The 27,976-nt window shown below is 41.1% G+C and overlaps 2 protein-coding genes across 3 annotated transcripts in view; both read left to right on the top strand.

The window, feature by feature from the left end:
* The window catches only part of TICAM2 (TIR domain containing adaptor molecule 2), a 149,048-nt gene that overhangs the window by 39,950 nt on the left and 81,122 nt on the right, over nt 1-27,976 (top strand). The gene's annotated exons all lie outside the window — the stretch shown is intronic.
* On the top strand, nt 22-27,886 carry FEM1C (fem-1 homolog C). Of its 2 annotated transcripts, none has more exons than XM_032789131.2 (3): nt 22-183; nt 1,062-1,708; nt 21,812-27,886. In XM_032789131.2, the coding sequence occupies exons 2-3, from the start codon at nt 1,165-1,167 to the stop codon at nt 23,119-23,121; spliced, it is 1,854 nt and encodes a 617-aa protein (XP_032645022.1). In that variant the 5' UTR covers nt 22-183; nt 1,062-1,164; the 3' UTR covers nt 23,122-27,886. The 2 variants fall into 2 exon arrangements, with proteins under 2 accessions (XP_032645022.1, XP_032645023.1); XM_032789132.2 differs by having other exon boundaries at nt 50-183; nt 993-1,708.

Raw genomic sequence — 27,976 nt, 5'->3', positions numbered from 1 at the left:
GGGGCTTCTGGCAGAGACCGCGTCAGAGTGTGTTCGGCTGCGCCTGGGCGCTCGCCGAGGCTCGTTGCTGTGGGGACTCGCCTGTCATGGAGGAGCTGGATAGGGCGCGGGGCGCGGCAGAGGCTTCCCGGTGAAGGCGGCTCCGGGCAGAGGGAGCCGGCGGGGCGCCCGCGCCTGGGGAAGGTAGATCGGCGCCTGTTCAGGGCGGGCGGGGTCCCCGGGCCCCAGCCGACAAGGAGGCAGGTCCGAGGGGGCTGGGAACCTGCCTGGGCAGGGGCGACGTGGGGCCAGGAGAGGGGCGGGGGGCGAGGGGCCGGCGGGGCTGCCTCCCCCGGGCGGGTGCGGAGCCCAGGTCGGTCTCGTTCCCCTTGCCTGGTCGCAGATGTGACCCCGCGGGCGGTGAGTCGGGTGCATCGGCTCGGTCGGAGGAGCCAGGCCAGAGAGAGCGGTCGGCGGCTCCCTGCTCGGGCTGGGTCCCGCACAAGTTGGGGGAGCTGTCGCGGCTCCTCGTGCAGCCAGCGCAGAGCGGGGGCTTTCCTGCAACCCGTGTAAATGAGGTAGGGGGAGGATGAGCGCTCGCTCCCGCCAGCCTCCCGGGAGGGGGCGCTCCCCAAAGCCCGGGGAAGCCCCCGAAGATGGCACTTCCTTTCCTCTCGGGAGAATTGGTGCCGTGTATAGCACAGGCAGTGGGCGGTCAGTTTGAGCAAAGGCGTAGGAAAGTGTCATTGCATTTAGTGCGGTGGTTTTCGCTCTTTTTTCATTTGCGGATTTCTCAAAAATTTCTAATGGAGATATGGATTTCTTTGGGAATCTTAGACAGTCTGGGGACCCCTAGGGATCTGCAGACCGCAGATTGGAAATCACTGTTCGGTCTCCTTTCTCGGCCCCCCTACTCCTAGTCCACGGATCTCCCCCCCCCCCCCGGGGTTTAAAACCACTGATTTAGTGTATTAAAGAGTCAAAAAAAAATTCTATTCTATTTTCTTTTGCAGATTGCTGAGCACAGTCTGTGTAATTGTTAGGACCTAATTCAGTTAATCAATCTTCATGTTTGTTCACAGAGATAACACAAATCTAAGAAAAGGGTGTGGGTCTTCTGTTTGGACTCTAGTTCCAGAAGTCCCATTATCTGGTTCGCTGAAGGATAAAAGCAGCACAGACTAAATGGATCTAAAGACAGCAGTGTTCAATGCAGCTCGTGATGGCAAACTGCGGCTCCTTGCAAAGTTACTGGCAAACAAAACTAAAGAAGAGGTGACCTTGCTGATGTCTGAAAAAATTAGTGGTGCTACACCACTTTTGATGGCAGCCCGTTATGGACACCTTGATATGGTGGAATACTTGCTGGAGCATTGCTGTGCTTCTATAGAAGTTGGTGGCTCAGTGAATTTTGATGGTGAGACCATCGAGGGGGCTCCTCCATTATGGGCAGCTTCTGCTGCTGGTCATTTGAAGGTAGTCCAATGTCTGTTAGATCATGGAGCATCTGTCAACAACACAACACTGACAAATTCAACCCCACTTAGGGCAGCCTGTTTTGATGGGCACCTGGAAATAGTAAAGTACCTTGTGGAGCATAAAGCTGATTTGGAAGTATCAAACCGACATGGGCATACATGCCTGATGATCTCATGTTACAAAGGACACAAAGAAATTGCTCAATATTTGCTTGAAAAAGGCGCTGATGTTAATAGAAAAAGTGTTAAAGGTAAGATCAATATCCTATTTTTCTTGTAGCAAAGTTCCTGAGGCTATCTTCTTGTTACCTTTTTTCCTTTTTTTGTAGGAGACCACCATCCAAAAATGTTCATCTGACTCGATGTAAATTATTCAAAGTGCTATCAAGAAGTTGAAATTATAGTATTGTGTTTATAGTTTGTATGTAGTTATGTAAGTTTTTCAGTTTGATCTTCCAGTGTACCTGCTGTTTCATTACTTAAAAAAAGTTACTAAATTTCGTTCTAAATCAACAAGTTTTAAATTATAAACCCCAGTTTTTAAAAGATTTTGCTACATAGATTCATACTCCTGGCTAAAGTGTGTAGGTAAAAAATTAATTGGCTTTTTGCTGAAAATGTAGTGGGTCATGTGATAACTTTTTAAAGTAAATAAACTTTTATATCATGCAAAATTTGTTCATTTGCAAAACAAATACACTGTGCATTGAATAAAATTCACTGGCCTGGACTGTTAAGATCAGAATAGGAAAATGGAGGAAGTCCTTTTCTGTATCTAAAATTTCCATCCTTGAGTCTTGAATTCTTCAGTTGATCTATTAGCTACAGTAACTAAGTAATGAGAATTAGGGTAAAAAATAAGGACCAGTGCGAATGTGATAATGCCAAAAAAGTGTTTCAGTAAACAGTGGTGCTGTTATCACAACAGATGTCTTTTTGCTTCTGTTTTCAATGGTCCTAGCACTATTGTTCAAAGTGAAGACTTCTGCCTTTTTGCTGTGATCATCATTGCATGGACCTCTTGTTTTAACTGTGGGCATGTTGCTGCTTTTTAATTGCATCACCAGTGCACTTACTAATGTTGTTGTATTGACTCACAAGGTGTAGTGGTTAGTGCAGAGTGCCACACATTTTTAACCCTGGAAAGATGGTCTGTGTTTGGACAGTTGATTTCTGATACATGTCAAGGGTATTTCCCCTTAGAAGTACTATGTCATACACAGGCTTTAATTCCTGTTTCTGGCTAATTTTATTAAGTTTTCCAAACATGAAATATAATTTCTATAATATAGTTTATTGTTTGATATCTTTAGTACTTGTTTAAATGAAGACTTGTTAGCAGAAAAAAAGATGAACACCTAAATGGCACTTTAACTGGCTGAAACAAGGTGGGTGAGAGATCTTTTATTGAACCAACTTCTGTTTGTGAAGGAGACAAGTTTTCAAGCTTCCCAGAGCTCTTCTTCAGATCTGGAGAAGGTAACCAGAGTGTCACAGTTAAATATAAGGTGGGACAGATTGTTAAGCATAGTGGCTTAACACATGTTGCAAGAAACCACTTCAAATGAAGTGGAAATTAACACCTCTGCTTGTTGTCCTGCCAACAGAAGTTGATCCACTAAAAGATATTACCTCACTACCTTGTGTCTCTCATATCCTGGGACCAGCATGGATACAACAGCACTGCAAATGTACAATATGTCTTTAAGCCAATGGACAAGTGAAAATATGTGGGGAGTAATATAAAGAAAGCTAAATGCTAATTGGTGGTAGAAATATGAGATACAAAGTGGGCAGAATGTAATAACTTACTTCTGCTTGTAAGAAGAATAACTTCCACGCCATAAAGCCACTCATCAGTCTCTATGGACTTGTGTATTGTTCCAACTATATACTGGGGGTGATTACTAGACAGCTGTGTAAAGGTCTGATGTATCATAAAATCATTTATTTAGGCCACTCCTTTTTCTCTCTCTGCCAATGGACTGTTAATAGTCTCAGGCTTACTGATCCTTAATATCATCTTTTATACCAGTATGCAGACATTATTTGTTCTTTGTTCTATTTAAACGACCATAAGCATTTTTTATCTCTCTGGTATCATCTCCTCTATTATTTTCATTTCTCCTCTTCACTTTATTCAGTTTCTGCAAGCACAACTGCACAAGTCTCACCTATTCAGCAACACCTAAGAGAGACAGTATTTTGTGAACAGCAGAAGCACACTGCTGCTAAAGGCACTTGCTTTCAGAACTATACATCTCTCTGTTATGCCAAGCATTCATCTTTCTTATAGTATTGTCACACAACCATAATCTAAAGATGAGAGCTTTTAAGGTGAGATTTTTGAAGGGCTACAGCATAGCTGATCCTTGTGTTATGAAAAAGATGTGTCAGATTTGGATTTGTTATAGCCTAGTAAAGGCCATTACATTTTTTTTAGTGTGTGTGTGTGTGTAGTGGGTTTTTTATGTAGTATGTCCTGCCTTTTCTTGCTCTTTGGAAATAGACTCTACTCATTGCTGATTACATCAGATGGAGACTCCTCTCTCAGCTGTCTACACTGTTCAGTATGTCTGTATTACGTTAACATGCATTAGGGAACTTTTAGCGTGCAACAAAAAGGTCTACATGGGCCATTTTTTGACCAAACTGTTAGTGAGCTTTAGAATTCACACCCCTCTAGCGCTCAATACCATACTGTGTAGATGAGTCCGCAGAGTTTTCTTGCTTCCTGGAATTCCTTATTCTGAGTAGTGCTGGGGGAAAGAAGATATGCCTGGCCAGATTCTCTCAGTTCCTTCTCTCATTTTATAAGAAAGCGCCACTTTGATGGTGAGTAGAGAGTCCTCATAGTAGGAGGGTGAGAAAGAAAAGTCCAGGTTGCTGCTTTTTATGGACAAAGAAACCAGTTACTATAGATGTCCCTGTTGCTCTTCCTACAAATACTATATTCTTTGGATATGTTAATATTTACTTGTCTCTGCTCACAGGAGGGAGATTTTAAGGGAGTGTACCTACTAGGGCCTTGTCTACATTATTGGCGGGGCGGGGTCGATCTAAGTTACACAACTTCAGCTATGTGAATAACATAGCTGAAGTCGATGTACTTAGATCTACTTACAATGGGGTCCACACTACGTGATGTTAATTGGAGACGCTCTCCCGTCGACTCCCCTTGTGCTTCTTGTTCTGGTGGAGTACAGGAGTTGATGGGAGAACGATCAGCGGTCAATTTAGCGGGTCTTCGCTAGACCCCCTAAGTCAACTGTTGATGCATTGGTCACTGGGTGTCGAACCCCCAGTAAGTGTAGACAAGCCTTAAGTATCTAAGAAGTAGGTTTTCCCAATATTCTGGTACTACTGGTTTGCATGTGTTGACTCTTGCCCCTGCTTCCTAACCTGGCTTTTGGGGGAGCCTTCTAGTGTTTCCCTCAGCTTTACGCCTGCTGAAGCTTTTCTATTTAATTATTTGTACAGCACTTTGAAAATGTAAAGCTGTCTAAGGTTATGTCTACACTAGTGCTGTAAGTCGACCTATGCTATGCAACTCCAGCTACGTAAATAACCTTTGGGCAAGTTACCGTGGGGAGGTCGATGGGAGAAACTATCCTCTCGACTTACTCTGTCTTCCAACGAGAAGAGTAAGGTACAGGGATCAACTGGAGAGCGATCTGTTGTCAGTTTGGCAGGTCTTCACTAGACCCACTAAATCGACTGCTGGTGAATTGATCTCAGAGCGTGGATCCTGGCTGTAGTGTAGATGTAGCCTAAGACTACTAAATATTATATCTTCATTAAATGGGGCACCTCTAGAAAGCTACTGTTATAAGGAGCGCCATAGGCTGTCTTTCAGATATTTTCTTGAAAACAGGAAGTGGGGGGTATAAAGCTCCAAACAATTTTTACATAATATGAGTTATCATACAGTAACTCCTCACTTAATGTTGTAGTTATGTTCCTGAAAAATGCAACTTTAAGTGAAATGATGTTAAGCGAATCCAATTTCCCCATAAGAATGAATGTAAATGAGGGGGTTAGATTCCAGGGAAATTTTTTTTGCCATACAGTACAGTACTATAGTTAGGAGGTGCCCCCGCCGTATCCTACACAGGCACAGCCCACTGGCACTGGAGACAATGAGGCAGGCAAGGAGGCTGACAGTGCTGTAGGCTAGAAGCATGTTTCGCAACAGCAGTAGCGACAGCTTCCCCCACTCTGCAAGCACCAGGGGTGGAGGGCTCAACCCTCGGCCCACCCACGCCTCCCCTTCACCAAGCCCCCACCCTTAACCCATCTCTTCTTCCCCCCTCCTTCCCCTTTACTCTGCGCGCTGCATCCTCGCGTTTCCCCCCTCCCTCTCCTGCCTCCTGCCTGTGGCAATCAGCTGGCTTGCGGCATTCAGAAGGAAGAGGGGAGGAGTGAGGATATGGTGCGCAGGCTTCCTCTGCCTCCTGAACACCAAGCCCGCTGATTGCCAGGCAGGAGGTGCGGGGGCTAGGAGGGGGAAGGCACTGATCCATGGGGTCTGCCAGTGGGCAGGAGGCACTGTGAGGGAAGGGCGTATGGAAGCTGATAGTGTGGTTGCCAGCTGTGGACAAAGCAGGCAGCCAAATGACGCTATACTGAAGCATTGTACGACTTTAAATGAATCATGTTCTGTAACTGAGCAGGGACGTAAGACTGAAACAACGTTAAGCGAGAGGACGTTAAGTGGGGAGTTAGTGTACCATGCATGATTCTCCATTTACCCCCTGACCCTCACTTCTAGAAAAACGACTACCCACTTCTTAGCGACGAGTATTTTAGGGTTGGAGAAGATGGGGTGGGTTATAGGGTAGGTCCTTAGAGCTCCAAAAATCAGGATGACAAATTTCAATGAAAAGATGGATACTGAAGCAGTTAAAAATGATGGATTTCACTGGAATGCGTGAGTAGTTTAGCAGTAGCATTCTGGATTACTGAAGTTTAGAAAGTAGAGATTTGGGAACAGCATATGATGAAGTGCAGTAGTAAAGATAGTAAGTGATTAAGACAGAAGGATTTCAGCTGAGTCAAGATCAAGATAAGAGCAAATGATAACAGTGCCTCATAGATGGTGATGGCAGTGGGCGAGAGGAAAAAGTTTAAAATGCACAGTAGTGCTGTACTATGGAAGATGGCCTATAACTCTGAAATTTTCTGAGTATTGAATCATCTTGGTTCAAGGTGTATTCAACTTTCACTTTTTACCACCATTTTTCAGAATCCTCTCCTACAGTTTCCACAGATTCTTATGGAGGATAGAGGAAAGAGTTCAAATAGTCACAAAGGAACTTGTTTAGGTCACACAAAAAGTATGGATGAGGGAAAAATGACAAATAGGACTTGAAAAACCTTTTTGCCCACTCAGTATTGTGTATGGATGAGGGAATATCTACAGAAACTGTAGATCTGAAGTTTTAATTTGAAAAACAAAACTTCCGAATGTGAACCAATTCAGCATTGTCTTCCTAATGTTGTAGACTGTTCCAGCACAACTACTCTTGGCTTTAGTGGCAGCAGATTGAAATTAACAATACTGTGGTAAGTTTCACAGAAGCTAGTAGAGGAACTGTCAAGAATCATGTTGCTTGGGTAATCGGTGACCAGATGTCCTGATTTTACAGAGGTAGTCCCAGTTTTGGGGGCTTTGTTATATAGGCTCCTATTTCCCCCCACCCCCCCCGTCCCAATTTTTCACACTTGCTGTCTGGTCACCCTACTTGAGTAAGCTATTAGTAGTAGCACTGGAGTTTTTCATGGTGAGGACCACAAAACCAGGCCCTAAGTGAAGGACAGATCTCTCAAGTGTACTGGATTTTTCAGGACTGTTCTGCAATTTTGGATGAATTCAGCTGACTGTTCCCCACTCCACTGGGAAGAGTGGCAGTGTTATGTACACACTGGGCAGCACTCCCTTCCCAGAGTCAGAAACAGGACTCAAGAATCTTGATCCAAGCATTTTGCTATTGAATAACTGTGTAACCCCCTGGCAAAAATGTGTGCAGCATGCCTTTCTAGTGGCTGATTAACTACAGGAGTAAACACTTTTTCTGCTGAAGTGGTAGTGGTCTGCGCTGATTTCTGAAGGCTGAGGTTTCAAGCCTGTTGATGATTCATGTGGGTTCTTTTAAAAACACTAGCTTATTTAATTCTCAAAGTAAGAAAACCTTCTGTAAAATCTGTTTTTAATGTAAAAACCATTATAAGTGGTCAATTATAACATAACACTCAACAAAACACAGGTGTTATATTTTGGTCATTGGTCATGTTACAGATTGACATTGTTAAAGGATGAGGGGTAGAGTAGTGGAAATTTCACCATCCCTTTTCACTGGCCAGGATTTTGGGATATAGTTGATGAACCGTGTCTAACAGCTATGAGGCTCTGTATGGTGGTTAGGTTGGGAGGGAAAGAGAGCTGCTGCTTCAAAGGATATGAAGATAATATGAGTGGAGTCCAGGAATAGAACTCTTCCTTTTTTCAACAGCTGGGAGTAAGGAATCTCTTTAACTAAGGCGTCGCTTCTGGACCTTATTGACTGCCTTCCTTTCCCTGTCTCCTCTTTTCCTTCACACCCTTTAATCTCTGGTGAGTAGGTGTCTGGCAAATTTTCCCCTGCTTAGCGGGAAGGAGTATAGAAGACAGGTGTAATGGGTCTGTCAGCATGAGAGATTTTTGGAGAAAATCATGTTTTGCAAGCTGTATATTCTCTTATGGCTGTGAATAAGGCCTGTAGCATAAGAACGGCCATACTCGGTCAGACCAAGTATGGTCTATCTAGCCCAGTATCCCATGTTCCGACAATGGCCAATGCCAGGTGCCCCAGAGGAATGAACAGAACAGGTAATCAAGTGATCTTCCCTCTCACCCATTCCCAGCTTCTGGCAAAATCCACAAGATGTCATCGATGTAAAATACAATATAGCAACTCTCTAAATTAACAGAGAGCTGCAGACCTTGTTCAGTTTATTTTGGATAGGCATAAGACTTGAATCTATGGCTAAGTATGAAGACTATATTAAGGCTTTAACTTAGGTGGAGACTGAAAAGTGTTTAACATTTCCTAAGCTGGGGGTTAAAAAGCAAAATTGCTGCCTCTAAATTCCTGTTAGCTCCAGAAATGATGAAATAGGGTAGAGCCACTCTCGTCTCTTCAAAATAGCATGTGGTATATTGTATATTAAAAATAATTAACCTAACTGTAAACATCAAGAAGTCTGACAAGTTTGTTTCTCTTCTGGGTTTTCTATCTTGCCTGCTTTCCAAGCTTCATTTTGAAGAACAAGGCTCTGCTTCCTGGGAATAAAGGCCTTGCTCTAAATGTGCTTTTGTGCGGATATTTTGAGCATGAAGGCTATGTGAAACTAAAGTGTAGCAGGAATGCCTGTTACCCAGCCCAATAAATTAAATAATGAAAGAAGATGCAGTTAAAAGAAGGAAAATATTTAGTTTGCATGGGGGGGGGGGGAATGTTGAAACTAAGTGATTCAAATATTTTTGTACTTTATTCATAAATGTTGAGACATCAATCTTGAAAATGCAATTTAGAGAGAACTGGATCTGTGAACAGAAAGATCTTTGTTCCACAGCATTTATTTTCGTGGTCTGAGAAATTAGATTAAAACATAACCATGAAGACTTGTTGATATTAGTAACTTGTCTGTTTCATTATCCCATTTGATTTTTTTAATCTTATTCATGAGGGCACAGCTTTAGTTTTCTTCCTGCAATACCATACTATAAAAATTCTTAGTGGTTCAGTTGAGTATCTTCCAGATAAAGCCATAATCAATAATGAATGAGGGCACCAATTACTTAGATGGTTGCATTATTTTATTTGTTTTATAATTATAAAGCAGTAAGTGTAGGAGGAGAAGTACACATCAATAAAACAGAGGTCTAGGTCCACAAAGGGACTTAAGCATTGTAACACCTAATTTTTAGGCCAGATCTGCATTGATAAGACAGGCTGGACTCAGCTGTGTTGCTCAGGACTATGAAAATCCACAACCCTGAAGGATGTAGCTAAGATGAGTTAACCCCTCCCGCCCCCCCCTCCAGTGTAAACATTGTTGGGTTGATTGGAATAATTCTTATGTTAACCTAGCTGCCACCTCCTGGGGAGGTGGATTAACTACAGTGACGGGAGAACCCTTCCCCTCACTGTAGTGTCTACACTAAAGTATTACAGTGGCCCAATTGCAGCGCTGTAGCTGCACTGGTGTAGCAGTTTAAATGTGGATATATTATGTGACTGGGCATTTATGGCTATAATCCAAGTCAGGTGTTCAGGCTCACTATACAATGCTTGGGGAGAGTTAGGCAGCTGAGCTGGAAGTCACCTAGGATAGCTAATAGAATATGCAGAAGTGAGGAGCTTAGGTGCCTAATTCTGGGCTGCAGGGAGGCACCTCCCTCCACTGGGATTCACAGCTGTGAATCCTTTCCTGTGTTAGGGGCCTAAGATGGGTCAGTCCTCAAGAAAAATGAAGAAGGTGTGTTTTTCTACTTATACACTATAGCAGGGGTGGCCAGACTCTGGCTTCCAAGCTGCATGTGGCTCTTTTACAGTTAAAGTGTGGCGCACAGAGCCCCCCAGTATCTACCCATTCTCCACCTACCAGACTGCGGGGAACTCAGAGTGGGGCTTGGGGCTTCTACCAGAGATCACTGGTGCCTGCTGTGAGTTGGGGGGCACAATTTAAAGGTTCACTCCCCACAACAGCTTGAATCTCACACACCCAAGTACTCGCCCCCTCTTACCGCAAGTGGCCCCTCCCTGCAGCTTCCAGGTGTTAGCTCCAGGTGGACAAGTAGCGGCAAAGAGCCTGGAGCTGCAGGAAGGGGCCACTGCTTTAGCTCTGTAAGGAGAGGAAACTGCAAAAGCAGCAGCTTCCCCTGCAGCTACCAGCTGTTTGGTGTTGCCTTTCCCCATGGCCACAGCTCCCAGTTTGTCAGCTTCAGCAGCTGCCTTGGCGGGAGTGGGTCTAGTGGCACCATGTGACTGAGTGGGGCCAGCAAACCCTGGAAAAAATTGGGGGGAGGAAGAGATCACTTGGGGTCAAGTGCCCTGCCCCATGCGTCACCTCTGGCTTTTGCCCATCAGGGAGGGATTCTTGGGGCTTCGACCCTGCAGGGTGTGCCTGTTGGGGCTCAAGGCATCAGCAGGAGGAGACTGAAGTCCCAAGCCCCAATAGGCACCTCCTGTGTGGTTGAAGCCCTGGAAGGCATGCCCCAGTTCTCAAACTTCTGAAGATTGTTGTATGTGGCTCAAAGCATCAGTAAGTTTAGCCACCTCTGCACTAGCCTGGTGGTTTGGGCATTTGCTTGGTATGTGGGAGACCCATGCTTCAGTCCCACTGCTTCAATTAATATTTACTTGTACAATTGGAAGAGTTTCCATAGGAGAGATTGGGAGACCTGCCCCAAAATATCCCACAGCCCAGTAGTTAGGACACTCTTCCTGAGAAGTGGGTTCAGATTCCTGTTCCATGTCAGCCAGAAGAGGTATTTGCTCCCACCTCCCAGATGAGTCCCTAATCGCTGGGCTGTTTGGGTATAAGAGGAGCACCACCTCTGCCATCTATGGGGTTAGGCGCACTCTGAGAACAACTACTGGATTAACTCTCCATGCCCCCTGCAGGTGAGAGAGGTGGCAGAATGCCTAGATTGCAATTCCTCTGGAGTTCAGGTGTGAATTAGAGTGCCAAGCCACTCGGTGGCATTGGGACCTAGGCAGCTTTGTTCACTGGCAAAAGTTTAGGTGCCATGGGACTTAGGCACATCCAGAATTAAGTGGCAGCTAAGAGAGGGTTTAGAGGATCTCAGTGGCACCTCAGTGTTGGATTTAGGTGCCTAAAGTCCCTTTGTGGCTCTACCCCTGAAGTTTATATACGTATCAATATGTTTATAGAATCAGTCTTTAAAACTAAAGTAATCAATTTACTAGATGACTTATTTCCTTTATGTGCTTTGCTTGAAATTAATGCAATATAAACAATCTTTAAATCAAGAAGATTAATTTTATTGAGTCCTGAAACTGTGAAGATTTATGCACGTGCCTAACTTTACACATTTGAATAATTCTGTTGAACTCAATGTGACTTCAGCTGTGTGATGTTAAGCATCTGAACCAGGTATTTTCAGGAGTGAGGCCTTGCACGTGAAATGGTAAGAATGACTTAATTTTAATTTTCTAATATTGTTTTACTAATCCAGAAACATGATTAAGCTTTAACTAAATCTACTTAATACATTTACAAAACGTTCATTCAAGTCCAGCCAAATTACTGTCTGTGTTAACTGCGTCTCTTCTTTTCCTCTCTCTGTTGCAGGCAAATTATTTATTTTGGAATGATTTGCCTCTGATAGCGACCTGGATGTGGGGGAGAAAAATAGTTTCATTATAAATGTGAATCTCCAGATGGACTTTGGTAGCCCTGGAGAGTTAATGAATTAGTTACACTGAAATATGTAGCATTTTTGTAGTGCTTTTTCATTGTGTTGGCTATTTTAAAGAGGGGCTCTAATATAACTCTAAAATGTAAAGGCCCAAAGCCAGCTGAGATTTACTCTCTATTTGGGAGGACTAGGTGAGAGCTGAAATTCACTAGTATCTTAATTTTTTTTATTAGTGAAGGAAGTTGCTGACTTCTTTAGGGTGAAACGGTGTTGTGCAAATCAGCAACAGCTTTTTAATTTATTCCTATTTTTAAAAAAACCAAAAACATGAATAACAATTTAATGTGTATATGCATCCACTTCTCTAACTGATTAACAATTCTGGTTACATTCTGTTCCTTACGGTAGTGTGAGGAGAGCATTTATGCCCTTCAGAATAGTGCATGCTCATGTTCGTTGTCATACTGATCCACATGAATATCCAGAATCTAGATGTGTGGTCAGATTCCATAACTCTTGGATGGAAAAGGAATTAGACATGGTGTAAGAAAACTAACTTGGAAAAGAGAAGACACTGATTTGAATAGAGATTTTACTTTGAGCCTTCTAAGGTGGTGATAGTATCATAACTAATTTTTTTTAGAAAGACTTTAAAATGTTTGACACCATTTCTTTAACATACATTAGCAACTGTTGTATGTTGTTTCCCTTGGATAAGTGGTGTATGGAAACTACATATCAAAAGAGAGGTGCTTCACATAGGCTTTTCCTGCCTTGCCAGCTATCTCCTCATTTGATCTAGCAGAGAGTTATAATGCTGAATTTGTTACAAATCATGTTTGTGGCAACAAACTAATGTCATGCTTGTGACTTAACTGCAGTCTCACACTGAAAGAATGCTGACTTAAACATGCACCTGTAACAGGGACAGAGAATTATTAGCAGTATAACTAACCTTTCATATGAATATTTTTCTAAACAAACTGTCCCCTCCTCCACTCTAATACCTTTACTCCTCAGGGTGAAAATTCTTCACAGATGCTAACCAGAGTAGTCTGCTAATTATCCACTTAGTGACTGTTTGTCATATTGATATTTGAGCCACTTTATAGTCTTAATTAATATTTAACATTTGTACTTTTTATTAATAGGTGTGTTTTTGTAATACTTTCAAAATTCTTTGGTAATGCACGGAATAGCCTTCTTAAGGATAGAACTAGTCCTTACAGCCACCACCCCATTCTTCAAATGTCTCCTCAGATTGAGAATTGATGATTACCAGATAGAAAACTGATAGACTTTGTTAGACTGTTGCCCCTTTTGACCTGAGCAGCTAATCAAAGTTTGGGGTCCTGGAGATGTTCCAGTTGGAAGTAGAAATTGGTGATCGGGTATTTCTTTGATACAGTTTTATTTACTCACAAAGTCCTGTGTGTCTGAATCCAGAAGGAACCAAGAACAAAAGGAGCAGTTTCTTTAGCCAACCCCAGACCCAGAAGTTCTCTGTCTTGCTTTTTCCAAGATCAGACTATGCTTACTGGCTCCTGTGTCCTCCTAGGCTTTTTGTTTTCCCTTGCCTTTTCTTGCTGTTCTAGTCTGGGAGCAGCCTTAGTATGTGTGTTCTCTCACTCCCACACACACACACAAAACAGTACTCATCCCAAAAGCTCCTGGACAGGTTCACACACCCCTTTTGGTTTAGGCTTGACTTATATTTACAGTTACATTAATTGAAGAGGGAGTTCATATTTCTCAACCTCAAAGACGCTTTAACCCAACCCGTAACGAGGTTTCAGCGAGTTCACAATATATTATTTCTAAAATGTAGCCAAACCAAAGCCATCTCTCTGTGCATATATCTGGCCAACGTAAATGTGTATTCTTGTAACCTTTCCCCTAGCCTCTCCTTGTGTCCCTTCTGATTGTTCCGAACACTTGTTGCATTTCATCTTAATTTAGTTTAAGGCTGATCCACACTGAAAACTTACATCGGCATTGCTACATCTCTGAAAAATCCACGCCCCTGAGGGATGTAGCTATACTGAACTAACCCCAGTGTAGACAGTGTTAAGTCGATGGAAGAATTCTTCTGTTGACCTAGCTGTGGACTAACTACAGCAACGGGAGAACCCCTCCCGTCGCTATAGTGAGTGTCTAAACCGAAGCCCTGTTGTGAGCTGTGCTATAGAGCCCTGCAATATCTGCTGAATATCTGCGGGTCTCTGCATCTGTGGATTATTTTTGTGGATTATGGATCAGGTGCGGATACAAATTTTGTGTCTGCGCAGGGCTCTACTGTGCTGTTCTAGTGTTTTAAGTGTAGGTGTAGCCTTAGAGCAGCTGTGGGCAAACTTTTTGGCCTGAGGGCCACATGTGGGTATGGAAATTGTATGGTGGGCCATGAATGCTCACAAAATTGGGGTTGAGGAGGCGAGAGGGCTCTGGCTGGGGATGCAGGCTCTGGGGTTGGGCTAGAAATGAGGAGTTCACAGTGCAGGAGGGGGCTCTGGGCTGCAGAAGGAGGTTGGGGCACGGGAGGGGGTCAGGGTGCAGGCTCCAGGAGGCGTTTACCTTAAGCAGCTCTTGGAAGCAGTGGCATGTCCCTCCTCCCTCTCCGGCTCCTGTGTGGAGGTGCGGCCAGGCAGCACCACATGCTGCCTTATCCGCAGGGGCTGCCCCTGCAGTTCTCATTAGCCGCAGTTCCCAGCCAAAGGGGGTGGCAGTTGTGATGGGGGCTGCATATCCCTAAATGTAAGAGCCAGAGAGGGACATGCTGCTATTTCTGGGAGGCTTGGCACGCGTGCGTGGAGCGGTCTCCGATCCTGCTTCCCAGCTGGAGTGTGGGAGCAGGGTAAGTCCCAGACCTCACGCCCCAGTGGGAGATCGAGGGCCAGATGTGACCCACAGGCCATAGTTTGCCCACCTCTGTTTTAGAGGCTGAGACTGTCTCTTACTGTGCTTATACTGTTCTCTGTACAGTTGGGTCCTGTAAATACTATTGTAATACAAATAATTAAAACAAAACCCAACTACTTCTGGTAGTTCCAGCCTGATAACTGGTAGAACAATGGTTTCTTTCAGCATAGGTAAAAAGGAAAATTACCTGTTTGTAGACAGAAGACTAGTTTGAGAGGGCAGTGAGATTCTCTGTGGAATATTCTACTTTTTTCATGGTTCTCTATGTGCCCATTTACGGTAAATTCATGAGATTGGAAATATGTTTGATTTAGAGTTGAATCTATTAACTAGCTGCTAATTTTTAGTTTTAAGTGTTTGGGGTTTTTGCAGTGTGTCATGGTGACAATGTGGTCTCTTGCAGTGTTGTAGCCGTGCTCCCGCCCCCTCTGTACCCGTGCCCCTGCCCCTCCACTTCCCTGCACCAGTCAAACCAGAAGCTGGAGGGGGTCTGGGGAGCCTGGACCCCTCAACCTGCCTCATGTGGTAAGGCCCAAGAACAGCCCTATTGTAAGACCCTGTTTTCAGTTACTTATAACTTCGGCATACTTTACCCATTCAGGCTGAACATTCTATGCTGGGTGTCTACCTTGGGCAGAATTTTGTTTTGGAATGTATCAGTGAAAACAGTTTAACCATTTTCAAGAAAGAGGTTAGGGAAAAATGTTATGTTGGCAATATTCAAAAGTTCTTACATTTGTTCTATTGAGAAGCTTTAGGGGTTCCATTCCTTGGAGGAGGGACTTGAAATCCTGGAGGAGGGAATCAACTTGGGGTTAGAGGTGCCTTTTGCTGTTCTTGTGAAAACTCACATGAATTTGGCTCAGTTGTAAACCTTTGGAAAAACATTATCACATCTTCAGTAGATCTGTGTTAGAGGCTGGTAGCTAAATTCTCCCAAGTTTCTATCTACAATGAGCATACCCCACTCCAGGGCTAAGCATGATTTTTCCTGGAGTTGTCCTCTCCACTGCTGGGGCCACAGTGGTCCGGGCCACTGGCATTGTGAGCAGTGAGACACTGTCACATGTGGTCTCAATTCTTCTGCTGGTGCACAAACAGTTTGGAAGAAGCAGCAGCAGCCTGATTGAAATGCAGAGGAGAGGAACAGGTTGAAGCAAGAGCAGAGATTAAAGAGGGAGCAGGCTCTGGAGATCAGGGCAGAAGGGCCTGTAACTCCTAGACATGCTTCCTTCTAGAACCAGAAATAGAACTTGGGATATCTGAGTACCTTTGTTCTGTGCTCTCTAACAAATACATGTAAAACCGATTGGCTAAAAGCGTCCCATCCTTCCTCTAGTGGTGGGTCTACATAGTGTTGGTTACTCTCTTAGCTCAAATGGTAGAGATCTGTGATTTGGATCTAATGTTTCCAACACTGCTGATGACCCATATGGACAGTGAGAATGGTTCTACATGATGACATCTGTTTTTTTCAGTTTGCTTTTTTAAAAGCCTGTGAAATTTATAATTTAAAAAAGAAAGCTACAATAAACTGATGTTAAAATGGCAAAGTCAAGTACTCTAAAGTTAGGAAATGCCAGAATTAAAGTTAGTTGGGCCACCTTAAATTGGCCTCCTTATGTATATGCATTAGGATGCAGTCTTTAATTATATGATTATATACTATTTTTTCTAAATGCTTCTTGCCTCATTCAGTGCCCAAGTTGAATGGTAGTCACTGAATAGGTAGCTATTGAATATTTTTTTTTACCCTTATTCATGCCTCTTAAGAATAGGTAGTGAAGAAGAGTGACTGGAGGGAGTCTACGCTGCTTGGTATTCTTAGTCATAAAAGGTATGGACTTAAGGTTCTCTTCCATAAGATATCACTACTGTGGCTGTGGTCCTAATGGTGCAAGGAGGGATAGCTCAGTGGTTTGAGCATTGGCCTGCTAAACCCAGGGTTGTGAGTTCAGTCCTTGAGGGGCCCACTTAGGGATCTGGGGCAAAAATCAGTACTTGGTCCTGCTAGTGAAGGCAGGGGGCTGGACTCGATAACCTTTCGGGGTCCCTTCTAGTTCTGTGAGATAGATATAGCTCCATATATAAAGGAAAGTTCTTCCTGCTAAGCATATAGCAGGCACTGCTGGAAACAATACAAGGAAATACAAGAAACTATGCTGCCTGTGATAGAATAGCCTGCCCCTTAAAGGCTGTAGTCCCTAGTGATCAACCAGCCTCACCAGGAGGCATGGCTCTTTACAGATTTAAAATGTCCAAGATAAGGACTTTAGGGGGATATGGATAGAGAGGAAGAGGTCCTGGGAATGAATGGTGCTTGGGAGGAAATCCCACCACTGTATCTTCAAGGGGCTTAGGGGAGGAACCTTGCAAAGACAGAGGGGCAAAGCTCCCTTCCTCACCCAACCAATCTGGAATTAGCTGGGAGATAGGGAGTAGCATATATGCTGCCTTTACTACCTCATAATAAGGCAGACACCAGCAGTAGAAGATGGGCCTGCTGATCCCTTGAGCCTGAATGCTAATTAGGGGAAAAGTGCCAGCTGAGGGAGGAACTGGCTAAGGCCCTCCAGAGCATTAAATTACAGCCCAGATCCAGCAGAGCTGGGAATTTCTTGTTTAAAGAGCAAGATAATAAGTGGCTGAATTTCCCATCTCCAGGAAGAGGGCTGGGCTTCCTGTTGTAAGGAGAGAGACAAAGGCTGAATGGCAACTGAGGGGATTGAAAACAAAGTTCAGAGGGTGGGCTTCAGTGGAAACCCTGAAAACCAGAAGAACCTCTTGTTTATTTGAGACTTTTGTTTGATCTGTTTTCACAAGATTTTATAATAAACCAACCCAGGGAGGGTAGTATTGAGTCAGGAGACCTTGAGGTTGACTGACTGGGTTGTTGAGAGGGAGTACCTGAAATGCCACCCTTTGCCTAAGGGGGCACTGCAGGGAAGTCATGTCCTGGGATACTGCTGTCAAGTTGACGTGACTCCAGTGGGTTCCCTTCTGGTAAGGGACATACCTTGGTAGTAAACATAGTTATCCACATAAACTAAATAGCAAAAAGACAAGATATTCTCAAGAACGTTTGACATTGTTGACCTGTACAACATGCCCTGGGGACAAAAGTAATTAAAATTGTTAATGTGCAAGTGGAGTTGGAGGGGTGGCAGATATTTTGTTCCTCCTTGTGAAATAAAATTTGAAAATAAAACTTAAGGTAGGAAAGTCTTTTTCATGTATGTGTGCAAATTACATAACACCAAATATATTTTTATACATAATAAAACCTACAACACTGTCCGCCCCCCTCCCCCCCCCTTTTTTTGTCTCCATGTTTGTATACAATAGATGATCAGAAAGTAGGAGTTACTACAAAGCTAATACCTCAGTCCTGGTCTTAGTTTATGCCCATATATTGTTCCATTTTCTAGATAAGACTGGCACATCTTAGCGTTTCACTTCAGTTTCAGTAAATAAATGCTTTGCAATTCTAAGAGGCTAAAATTAAGGAAAAAATTAACAAAAATTGTAAGGTAAATAGAATATGTTTAGACTGGTAGGACACAGTTAAAGGAAATATCCTTGTCACAAAATCATGTGGAGATTGCAAGACTGTCACTTTGATTTCAGTCCTATTTTGGGACAGGTAACTTGTTTGAAATATTATGGCAGAGCTTCCATCAGAAGGCACAGCTGAGAACCTGCCAAAAAGGAAAACGGGGAGGTGTGGAACAATGGGAGAATTACACTTCCTTATAAACTATACAAGTAAAATCAGATTAAAATGAATAGATAGAGACCCCCAAGGGGAAAAAAACATTGTGAAGATGTGGATATTTGGTTGACAATGCAACCAAAATCAGTATTAAAATTTACGTTTAAAACACTTTTTGAAAGACAGTTTACTGGACTGGACAAGTGTTGAAATGAGAGGGGTTTTTTTTTTTTCATAGTATTTTGTAAATGACAGTGTTTTCAGGTTCAGGCCTGTAAAGTATAGTACTTCTGCTGCTGGAAATCAATAGTGCCACTTTTGGTAGTAAGTAGTAAGCACAGTAGTAAGTGCTGACAAGACCAGGATCTAGGGTTTTTTTTTTTGTTTGTTTGTTTTCCACGAAAAGATTAACATTTTGATAAGCTTTATGACCATTGCCAATTTCTAGTAGAATATTTATTTTCACAAGAGAGTTGTCTGTCTTTTTGGACTAAACCATTTACAAAGGGATCAGTAACGTTTGAGCATTTTCCATCCTTTTGTTTTACAGACTTTTTTGTATAAGAGAGACAGTTTTATTATTTATATTCCCCACCCAACATTCTGATCCTTCCTCTGCTCCATGACTTGATTCTCAAAATATTTTATTTTGTGCACCACCAAGAAAGGATCTGAAGACTGTAAGAGGTCCACAAAACATTGTTATTTTGTGAAATGACATTTTATACTAAATTATGGATAATCCCAGTTGTTGTTTTGGTCTCACTGTCCTGTATTTCCTGTTAATTCCTAATGAAGTCTTAGGGCCTCCATCAAGGAGGAATCCTCTGGACCCATACATGGTTGCAATAAGTAGAAGAGAGATGTCTGTTAGAATAAAAGCCTCATAATCTCATCTACTGTCACTGGAGTTCGGAAATCTGTGGCAAATTGAGTAGGCTAGTCGGGGACAAAAAAGAATTTCCCCTACACTCTCAAAGACAGTAGGGATGATGTGACTAAATTAATTTCATACAGTGATGAGAAGTCAGGTTAGGACACTGCAAATGTATCTTGGTGAACTATAGTTCATTCAAGATTAACTGTAGATTAGAGAAGTCATGTAAAGGTATATAGATTCTGTAAATGACTATCTGAAACTATAGAGACAAGGTGAATGAGGTAATATCTTTTATTGGGCTAACTTCTGTTGGTGAGAGAAACCATAAAAAATATTACCTCACCCACCTTCTCTCTCTCTTATCCTGGGACCAATGCAGCTATAACACTGCATATAACAATATTTGATACTATGTCATAAATAGGTGTAATTTGAAAATGTTTGTCTGCTGTGCTAAGGAAAAGGAGGGTCTATCAGAGAAATTGGTCACTAATCTCTGATTACTGGGATTGAGCTACAATTTAACGTAGAATGGCCTGTGCTACAATGACAGCTGGCTGTAGTTCTAAGAGACTACACCAATTGAGCATAGCTGGAGGATAGCATATGCCAACTATACCTGCTCCTGACCCTGACACACCAACTACATTTGAGTTGAATGTGAGTGGGTGGTGCAGGAGGCAGATATATTGGCTTTGTATCAGCTGGGACCTCCCGTACACCAGAGAATTTCCTCGCTGACCAGATTTAGAATCTTTGTGCTCCTGGGTGGCACAAAACCATTAGAATGCAACTGAGCATCTGGCCCAGAGAATACGTGAACAATATGGAGCAGGAGAACATGGTGAAGTGGCTGGTTGGACCAATAATAATCCAAGCTGCAGCAGCAGTAATAGTAGGAAAACTATCTTTTCTTCTGTTGGGAAAATGACTGACAATAAGATAATATACCTAATTTCCTGAGGAGTGACAGTTTTCTACCAAAAATATTGACCAGCTAGCAAGGAAATAATAATTCTAATAGGTTATATGATCCTCAGTTGACTTCCAGTTAATTCTGATGCTGTAGGAAATGTACTCTTTGCTAGAATTTTCGCTGCAATTGTAGCTGGATTTTTGTGTGAACTTTTGATACTTCTCTAATTAGTGTCCTGTTAATGCAGTAGGAGTCCTGTGTTAAAATGGAACACATGCGTGTACCAGATGAAGAGCTAAAGAACAGCTTGTGTTAAATTGTGGACTTTTTCAAGAAATCAGCTATGTTAGAGACATTGTTTGGTTATCTTTTTTTGCTGGTGAAATGTACATATTTAAACTAAGACATTCAGCTACAGTACTTCGGAGTGTATGGAAGATTTGGTGGACTGTAGCTTCTAATGTTTCCTTTCAGCTTTGCTGCAAACATGGCTTTTGGTGAAATGTCATTAATGCTTGCTGTCATTTTTCTGGATTCTTCCAACACACAGCATTAGAACACTTAGTACATTTTACAAGATACATTTGGAATGTGGTACTGATGGGAAATAATCCATAGCTAAAAATGCATTCTTCAGGTGTGTTTTACAATTTCCACTCTTTTGTGTATATGGCACCCATGATACCTTTCAAGAAACAATGTGCTAATTTTTTCTTCTATTAACTTATTCTTGGCTTTGGGAATCCTAACCAGAATAGCAGGGGGATAATGTTTAGGACTTTAGGATAAAGACTAGGTGGACAAAATATATTATATGCATTTTACTTCGTCAACCCAGTGTCTGTAGAATAATTTAATCAAATAAAGGCGAGAGTGTTTGAATTTATATAGATTAGACAAATGAAATAGCCATATTTCCTAGATCATTTAAATGTTATGACAGCATCAAAAAGCCCCCGTTGGGATTGGAACCCCATTATACTAGTGTTATACAAATACAGAAAGAAAAATCCCTTCCCTGAAAGGCTTGCTATCTGAAGACCCAGATGAAAGGCAGGGGATATGTGTACCGTGTGCAAGTAAATGAACCTTCTGAAGAGCTGTCATAAGTTTATATCTATTGGGTTTGTTTTTTTTAAATTAGGTAGAAGAAAGGAGGAAGGATATATGAAAAGTCTGGAAGGATAGAGGTAGCATGTTTAGAGCTAATGTTTTATCCTTAAAAGCAAATATGAAATTACCACAGAATGGAGGATTCAGGTTTTGTTTTGTTTTTGGAGTAATGAGACAAAAGTTTACTTGAAACATCTTTAATTTTTATCAAGTACCTTTGCACTTGTATAGCTGCTTGACAACCTTAGCATTTTAATTAAGTCCTGCATATTCCAGCTATTGACTTGCCTGTTTTGACATGTATGCACTAAGTACTTCTCCTTTAGCTGTTAGTATAGCTCTACCAATTTACCATGATTTTTGTGCAATTATGATTTTCTTTTCTTGTCAGGAAATACTGCATTACATGACTGTGCAGAATCTGGAAGCTTGGACATCATGAAGATGCTTCTTAAATACTGTGCAAAGATGGAAAAAGATGGCTATGGAATGACTCCTCTTCTGTCAGCCAGTGTGACAGGTCATACAAATATTGTGGACTTCCTGACACAGCATGTACAGACCAGTAAGGCAGAACGTATTAATGCTTTGGAGCTTTTAGGAGCAACATTTGTGGACAAAAAAAGAGATCTGCTTGGTGCTTTGAAATACTGGAAAAGAGCTATGGACATGAGGTACAGTGACAGGACTAATATCCTCAGCAAACCTGTGCCACAAACACTAATTATGGCTTATGACTATGCCAAGGAGGTGAATAGTGCAGAAGAGCTAGAAAATCTTATTGCAGACCCTGATGAGATGAGAATGCAAGCGCTGTTAATTAGAGAACGTATTCTTGGTCCTTCTCACCCAGATACATCTTATTATATTAGGTACAGAGGTGCCGTCTATGCAGACTCTGGAAATTTTAAACGATGCATCAACCTATGGAAATATGCGTTGGACATGCAGCAAAGCAATTTAGACCCCCTGAGCCCTATGACAGCCAGCAGTTTACTATCATTTGCTGAACTCTTTTCCTTCATGCTACAGGATAGGGCAAAAGGCCTCCTAGGCACCACTGTTACATTTGATGATCTTATGGGAATACTGTGCAAAAGTGTCCTCGAAATAGATCGGGCTATCAAACAAACTCAGTGTCCACCTGACCAAATACAGCTGAACAAAGCTCTTTCTATCATTTTGCATTTAATTTGCTTGCTGGAAAAAGTTCCTTGCAGTCCAGAACAAGACCATTTTAAAAAGCAGACTATTTACAGGTTTCTTAAACTGCAGCCTAGAGGAAAGAATAACTTCAGCCCACTTCATCTTGCTGTTGATAAGAATACTACATGTGTGGGTCGTTACCCTGTTTGTAAATTCCCCTCTCTACAAGTTACTGCTATACTGGTGGAATGTGGTGCTGATGTAAATGTCAGAGACTCTGATGATAACAGCCCCTTGCACATTGCTGCACTGAACAACCATCCAGACATCATGAATCTTCTTATCAAGTCAGGTTCACACTTTGACACCACAAACTTGCATAAACAAACTGCTAGTGACTTGCTGGATGAGAAGGAAATGGCAAAAAATTTGATCCAGCCCATAAATCATACTACATTGCAATGTCTTGCTGCTCGTGTTATAGTGAATCATAGCATATGTTATAAAGGGCACGTCCCTGAAAAGCTAGAGAACTTTGTGTTGCTCCATAGATGATAGTGTGACAACTGTTGAAGCACAAGTTGGTGATGTTGCTTTCTAAAGCACTGTTGTGATACACCAGCGTTCATTTAGCTTGACCTATCTTGTTCTCGTTGGCTAAAGAATCACTAGCATCAGTTCTGCAGAATTGGCTACCGAGTATTTAATATGAATATGCCATATAATATATTTTGTGGATTATTTAGAAATGTAATGCCATATTTAGACTCTCTTAAAATTGTCCGCCAAAGGCTTGTCTACTCTGGTTTTATTTGCCTGTTGGGTGTTTGGGACTGAGATTAATATTTTTCACTGGTGTCTTTTTACTATTACTGGTATGTGGATTTTATACAGTTGGAAGGTCATCTTTTTTTTTGTTTTTGCTTGTGCATTTCTACTCAAATTCTGTTTTTTCTATGAACTCATTGCTAAACTGAACAAGTTGTATGGACTTGTTAACATTTGCAATTACCATAAGTGCTTTATCTTCTCTATGCACTGGCTTAAACATGACTGTTGTGTGTTAGCATATTTCTATGCAGCAGTTGGCCAACTTCAGCTCAAATAGCATTTTTTTTTTTTTTTTGCAGTTTTATGGAGCTTTTTCTGAGAACACTTCCTTCACAGCATGACAATTTTTGGAGCTATGTGTCAATTGTCCAAACTTTTTGGGTTGACTTCTATTCTAGCTGTATCTGAGGTTGCTTTCTCTTAGTCCTCTGGAAATATGTGCTAAATTTGGGGAAAAAAATCTATTCTTGTTGTCTTGGTAACCCAGTTGAAATTTAAGTCTAAGTCATTCTGATGCATCATGCAGCAAAGGGAAGAGTCTTTATCATGTACATCTGACTTTTTCCCTCTGCAATAATGTCTTGTTTGTGCTGATTGTGTGACTAGATGTAGAGAGTTTGCTCAAATTTTTAACCTCAAACTTAATACACTTGAATAAGAAATAAATTGAATGTATGCAGTAGTCTGAAATTACAAGTCACCTTCCTTACCTACAAAAGGAACTAAAGCATGTTGGTGGCATGATACTTGTCAAACCAGGTTTAGACATATAGTATAATTATATTACCTTTGCACAGGGCCACTCATAATGTATCAAAAATTCCATAGCAGTGTCCCTTTCCTTCATTTTAAATATACCATTTTAGATAATTTGCATGCATTTTTCACCTCTCGTATTGTCAGCCATACTTTAAACACCAGAGGTTGTGGTGTGTACATAGCTTCTATTTAAAGTTACCTATTTTTATAATATTTGCACAACAGCTTAGCTATCTCAGCAGAAAGGGCTCTTTCAACTTGATTAGAAATCCATAAGTGAAGATTATAAATGAGTAAGATTCAGGTAATTAATATAATTCAGCACTTTATTGTTGATTCAGAGTAAAACTTATTCTGGCACATTAGCCCTACAAATGTTTTTAAAATGTTCTCAAGAGAAAAAATTATTTTGGGTTGAGTAGAGTACAACTTACTGCCAATTCAATGGTCAAGCACGGTGGATGTCATTTGACTTGGCATTTCTTTTCAGTGATGGTCAGTAACCATACTTAATGGTTTTTTTTTTTAACTCCAGAAATTCAGTGGGTTTATCTGGACTTTCATCAGATTATGAACTTGCAAAGATAATAGCAGAGGAATTTCAAAAGCCAAATTAATGAAATTTATGAAGGTGACTTGAACTTAATGGTTTTAGTTTTTTAATTTGATTTTAGAATATTTTTGTTTTTGAGTTTGTGAATTGCATTGGTGATTAGCATACCCTTGACAGTGTGTAAAAAGGCAGTGCTTTCCTTACCTTTTGGCTGTTTAGGTATTCTCTCTCTCCTTCCCTTAGCTTGTGATGGAAAGTGAAGCGGAGTGGAGCAGAGTGGCTGAGTCACCTTCAGATCTTGATGACTTTTAAACAGCCAGCAGTCATGTCAGAAGCACTGTCGTTTATACATATTTCAAAGTTTGAAAACTGCATAAAATATATTGAAACAACTTTCTGTCTTTTGTCCCATGGCACATTCTCATTGTTTGCATGAGAGACAAAGTATGAGTTAACTTAATTTCACAAGGATACGAGTAAATTTCTGTTCAGTTATCTGAATTTGTTTGATTTATAATTATTAAAACACATGCTGCACCAGTTGTTGATCGTAAGAACAAGTTTCATTACTTCAGTTTCTTCTTTTCAACATTCTTCCTCTTTCGCTTACCATTCTGCAAGAAGATTTAATTAATAATTGACACCACACTGCAGGAATGAGCCACAATGTGTTTGGAGCTCCAACATAGAGAGTAGAAAAAGGGTTCCTAGAACATTGTTTTTTGTATTCTAGAATCTATGCTGCTCTTCGTTATTAATAGCTTAAATTTCTAACTTTAAATGGGACAATAGATAGCTATAGTTGTTTGGTTGGACAATTTTCTCCAAGAGTTTTACCTTTAAGAGTCCAGAACTGTGATTTTTAAAAATAGGAATACTGTGCTGCTATTCTAGTGCTAGCAAAATTTCTGAATTAGAAAATGTACCCATGAGTTTTCTGGCTACAAAAACCTTAGGGAACAGATCATTTTCCTTAAATAGTGATCCAATGAAGATTGCCAAGTCTTCGTATGAAAGTTTGTTCTACTGTTTGTTTTTTAAAGAAATGTATGCAAATATCGTAAAGTATGGGAGGGACTAATCTCCTGTGCATGTTTTCCCTGTATATCTACCAATGTACCTCTATCCTGACCTACAGCACCTCTGTTGTTCTGAATTTTGCGTTTGTAATGGGATGAGGCCACCTAATGAACTTCTATGATCTTCAGGTATTTAAACCTAGGCTTCCAGAAGGTAATGGCTGGCACATTTAAACCTGTCTGCCACTTAGCCACCAACGTTCCCATTACCTTTCTTAATTTTTATTTCACTTTCAAATTAAAGCAGTCCAGACTCCATTGGAAGGTAATAAGTTAGGGTGCTGTGGGCTTTCATTGAGTTTGTAAATAAGGCTCTAAATTTAGCTGTCTACCACCTGCAACAAGGTTCTGATTACTTTTTGTTCTTGGTCATGTTACTCCTTTAATGCTGGAAATGGAGTTATCCTAGTGCAACACAGAAATGCAAAAATGAAGCAGCACTGTTAGCTGAAACTGAAGCATGCTAAGGAACTAAAGGACCTTCAGAACATGATGAATTATTTTCTCTTCTCCTTTCTGTCATTATTTACTTAACACCTTCTTTCCCCTTCCCTCTGTTATCTTCCTGTTACATATTTCTGTAACTGGAATGTACTGTTCCTTAGGTACCACCCAGTGCCACACATGTCAATGACATTATATACAACCGTATACAATTTTGGGGTACAACACATTTTTAAAGTATTTAAACAATCTACAGCATGTTCCTAAGAAAATGGGATACCAATACCCCTAAGAGGTCTGCTTATTGAAAGATGTAAAGGTGGATTTTTTTAATACATATATGCGCTTGCGCATGCACACTCAAAGCATTTTGTTTTGTTTTGTTGTTGTTGTTCATCCCACTCAGAGTTTTCATTGGAATACTTCAGCTAGGGAGATGAAAATTACAGTGGTATAAAATGAAACTTTCTTCTTCCCCCTCAGAATGTTACAGTAAAATTTATATTTTTCTCTGTTGTTGCCATCCTAATAGCAAGTACTCTCCATATGTTTGTGCTATCTTTGATGGTTCTGACTGCAGTAGTGCACAAAGTAAAGATACTTTTTAAAGTATGAGTGTGAAGGTGTTTCAGCAAATGGAAAAGGTAGGCTTTCTGACATACGCATTCTAATATTAAGTCAATATTGTGTCTGTGAAAGGGGCTGAACTGAGAGCCATCTGTTATCTGCAGATTATGTACAGCAGTACTAATGTTTAGTACTAGAACAGAGAGAGAACTTACATCCTTCCTGAACTGGAGGACCAAAATTTTTGAGAAAGGGTAATGTTTTAGTCTTCATCAGTACGCAATCGTTAGTGTCTCAGAGAGCAGCATTTTAAATGCTTTTGTTGTGATACAGACATCCATTCTCTAGCCACTTAAATGAGACAGTCAACTCATTTTAAAACGGGATGAACATAAATTATTTCTGTTTTTTGAAAAGCTATTTAAAAAAGGAATGGAATGTCATGGCAGACTTTATTCAAAAGGATAAAATCCTTATTAGGAAAAACATCTGTTTTTCATATCAATTGCAAAGTAATAGTGGCTGTATATGTGGCTACTTTATGCTGCAAATTTCATTAAATGATATTTCAAATGGAAGGAGTAGAACGCTGACTAGATTACGTAATTTTGACAAGTGAATATGAAGATGTATTAATGTTGATTGTCTTTACTGTAAAGTCAATTGACAGGGCATGGTAATTGGTATCACAAAGTAATTTTTTGGGAAAAGAGTTGTTAGCAGTACATTTGAAATGAGGGGAAGAGATAATCTGATGTAGTTTGAAGGACACTATTTTATACTGTACAAATCCCTTGGCTTCTGTAAGTGTGAAAATAACTGTTGTATGGATTTGGACCCTTCGCTGATGGCAAAGTGGAAAAGTGATTGTTTACCTGATTTTTAACTCATTTTGTATAAACGTCCCATCATGTCACAGACTTCCTATGCAGGGCTAGCTCAGTGTATTGAAATACTGCAATTTCTTTTTTACGTGAAGTAATTAAGCTTTAATAGAAATGTAAAAAAGGAATAACAAACTTTTCTCTGCTCTTAATCTCTTTAGGCTCCAAAATGCAAATTAAATTAAAATTGTTTTGGAGAACAACTGGCTGAGTCTATATTTGTTTTCTTTAAGAGCTACTGTAGCATCTCTAAGAAAGAGGGCATTTTCTTTCAAGGTAAGAATGGCTAAATG

This window comes from Chelonoidis abingdonii, chromosome 6 (assembly GCF_003597395.2).
Source record: "Chelonoidis abingdonii isolate Lonesome George chromosome 6, CheloAbing_2.0, whole genome shotgun sequence".
NCBI lineage: Eukaryota > Metazoa > Chordata > Testudines > Testudinidae > Chelonoidis > Chelonoidis abingdonii.
The sequence above is the reverse complement of the archived record's forward strand: the minus strand, read 5'-3'. Positions and strand labels throughout refer to the sequence as shown.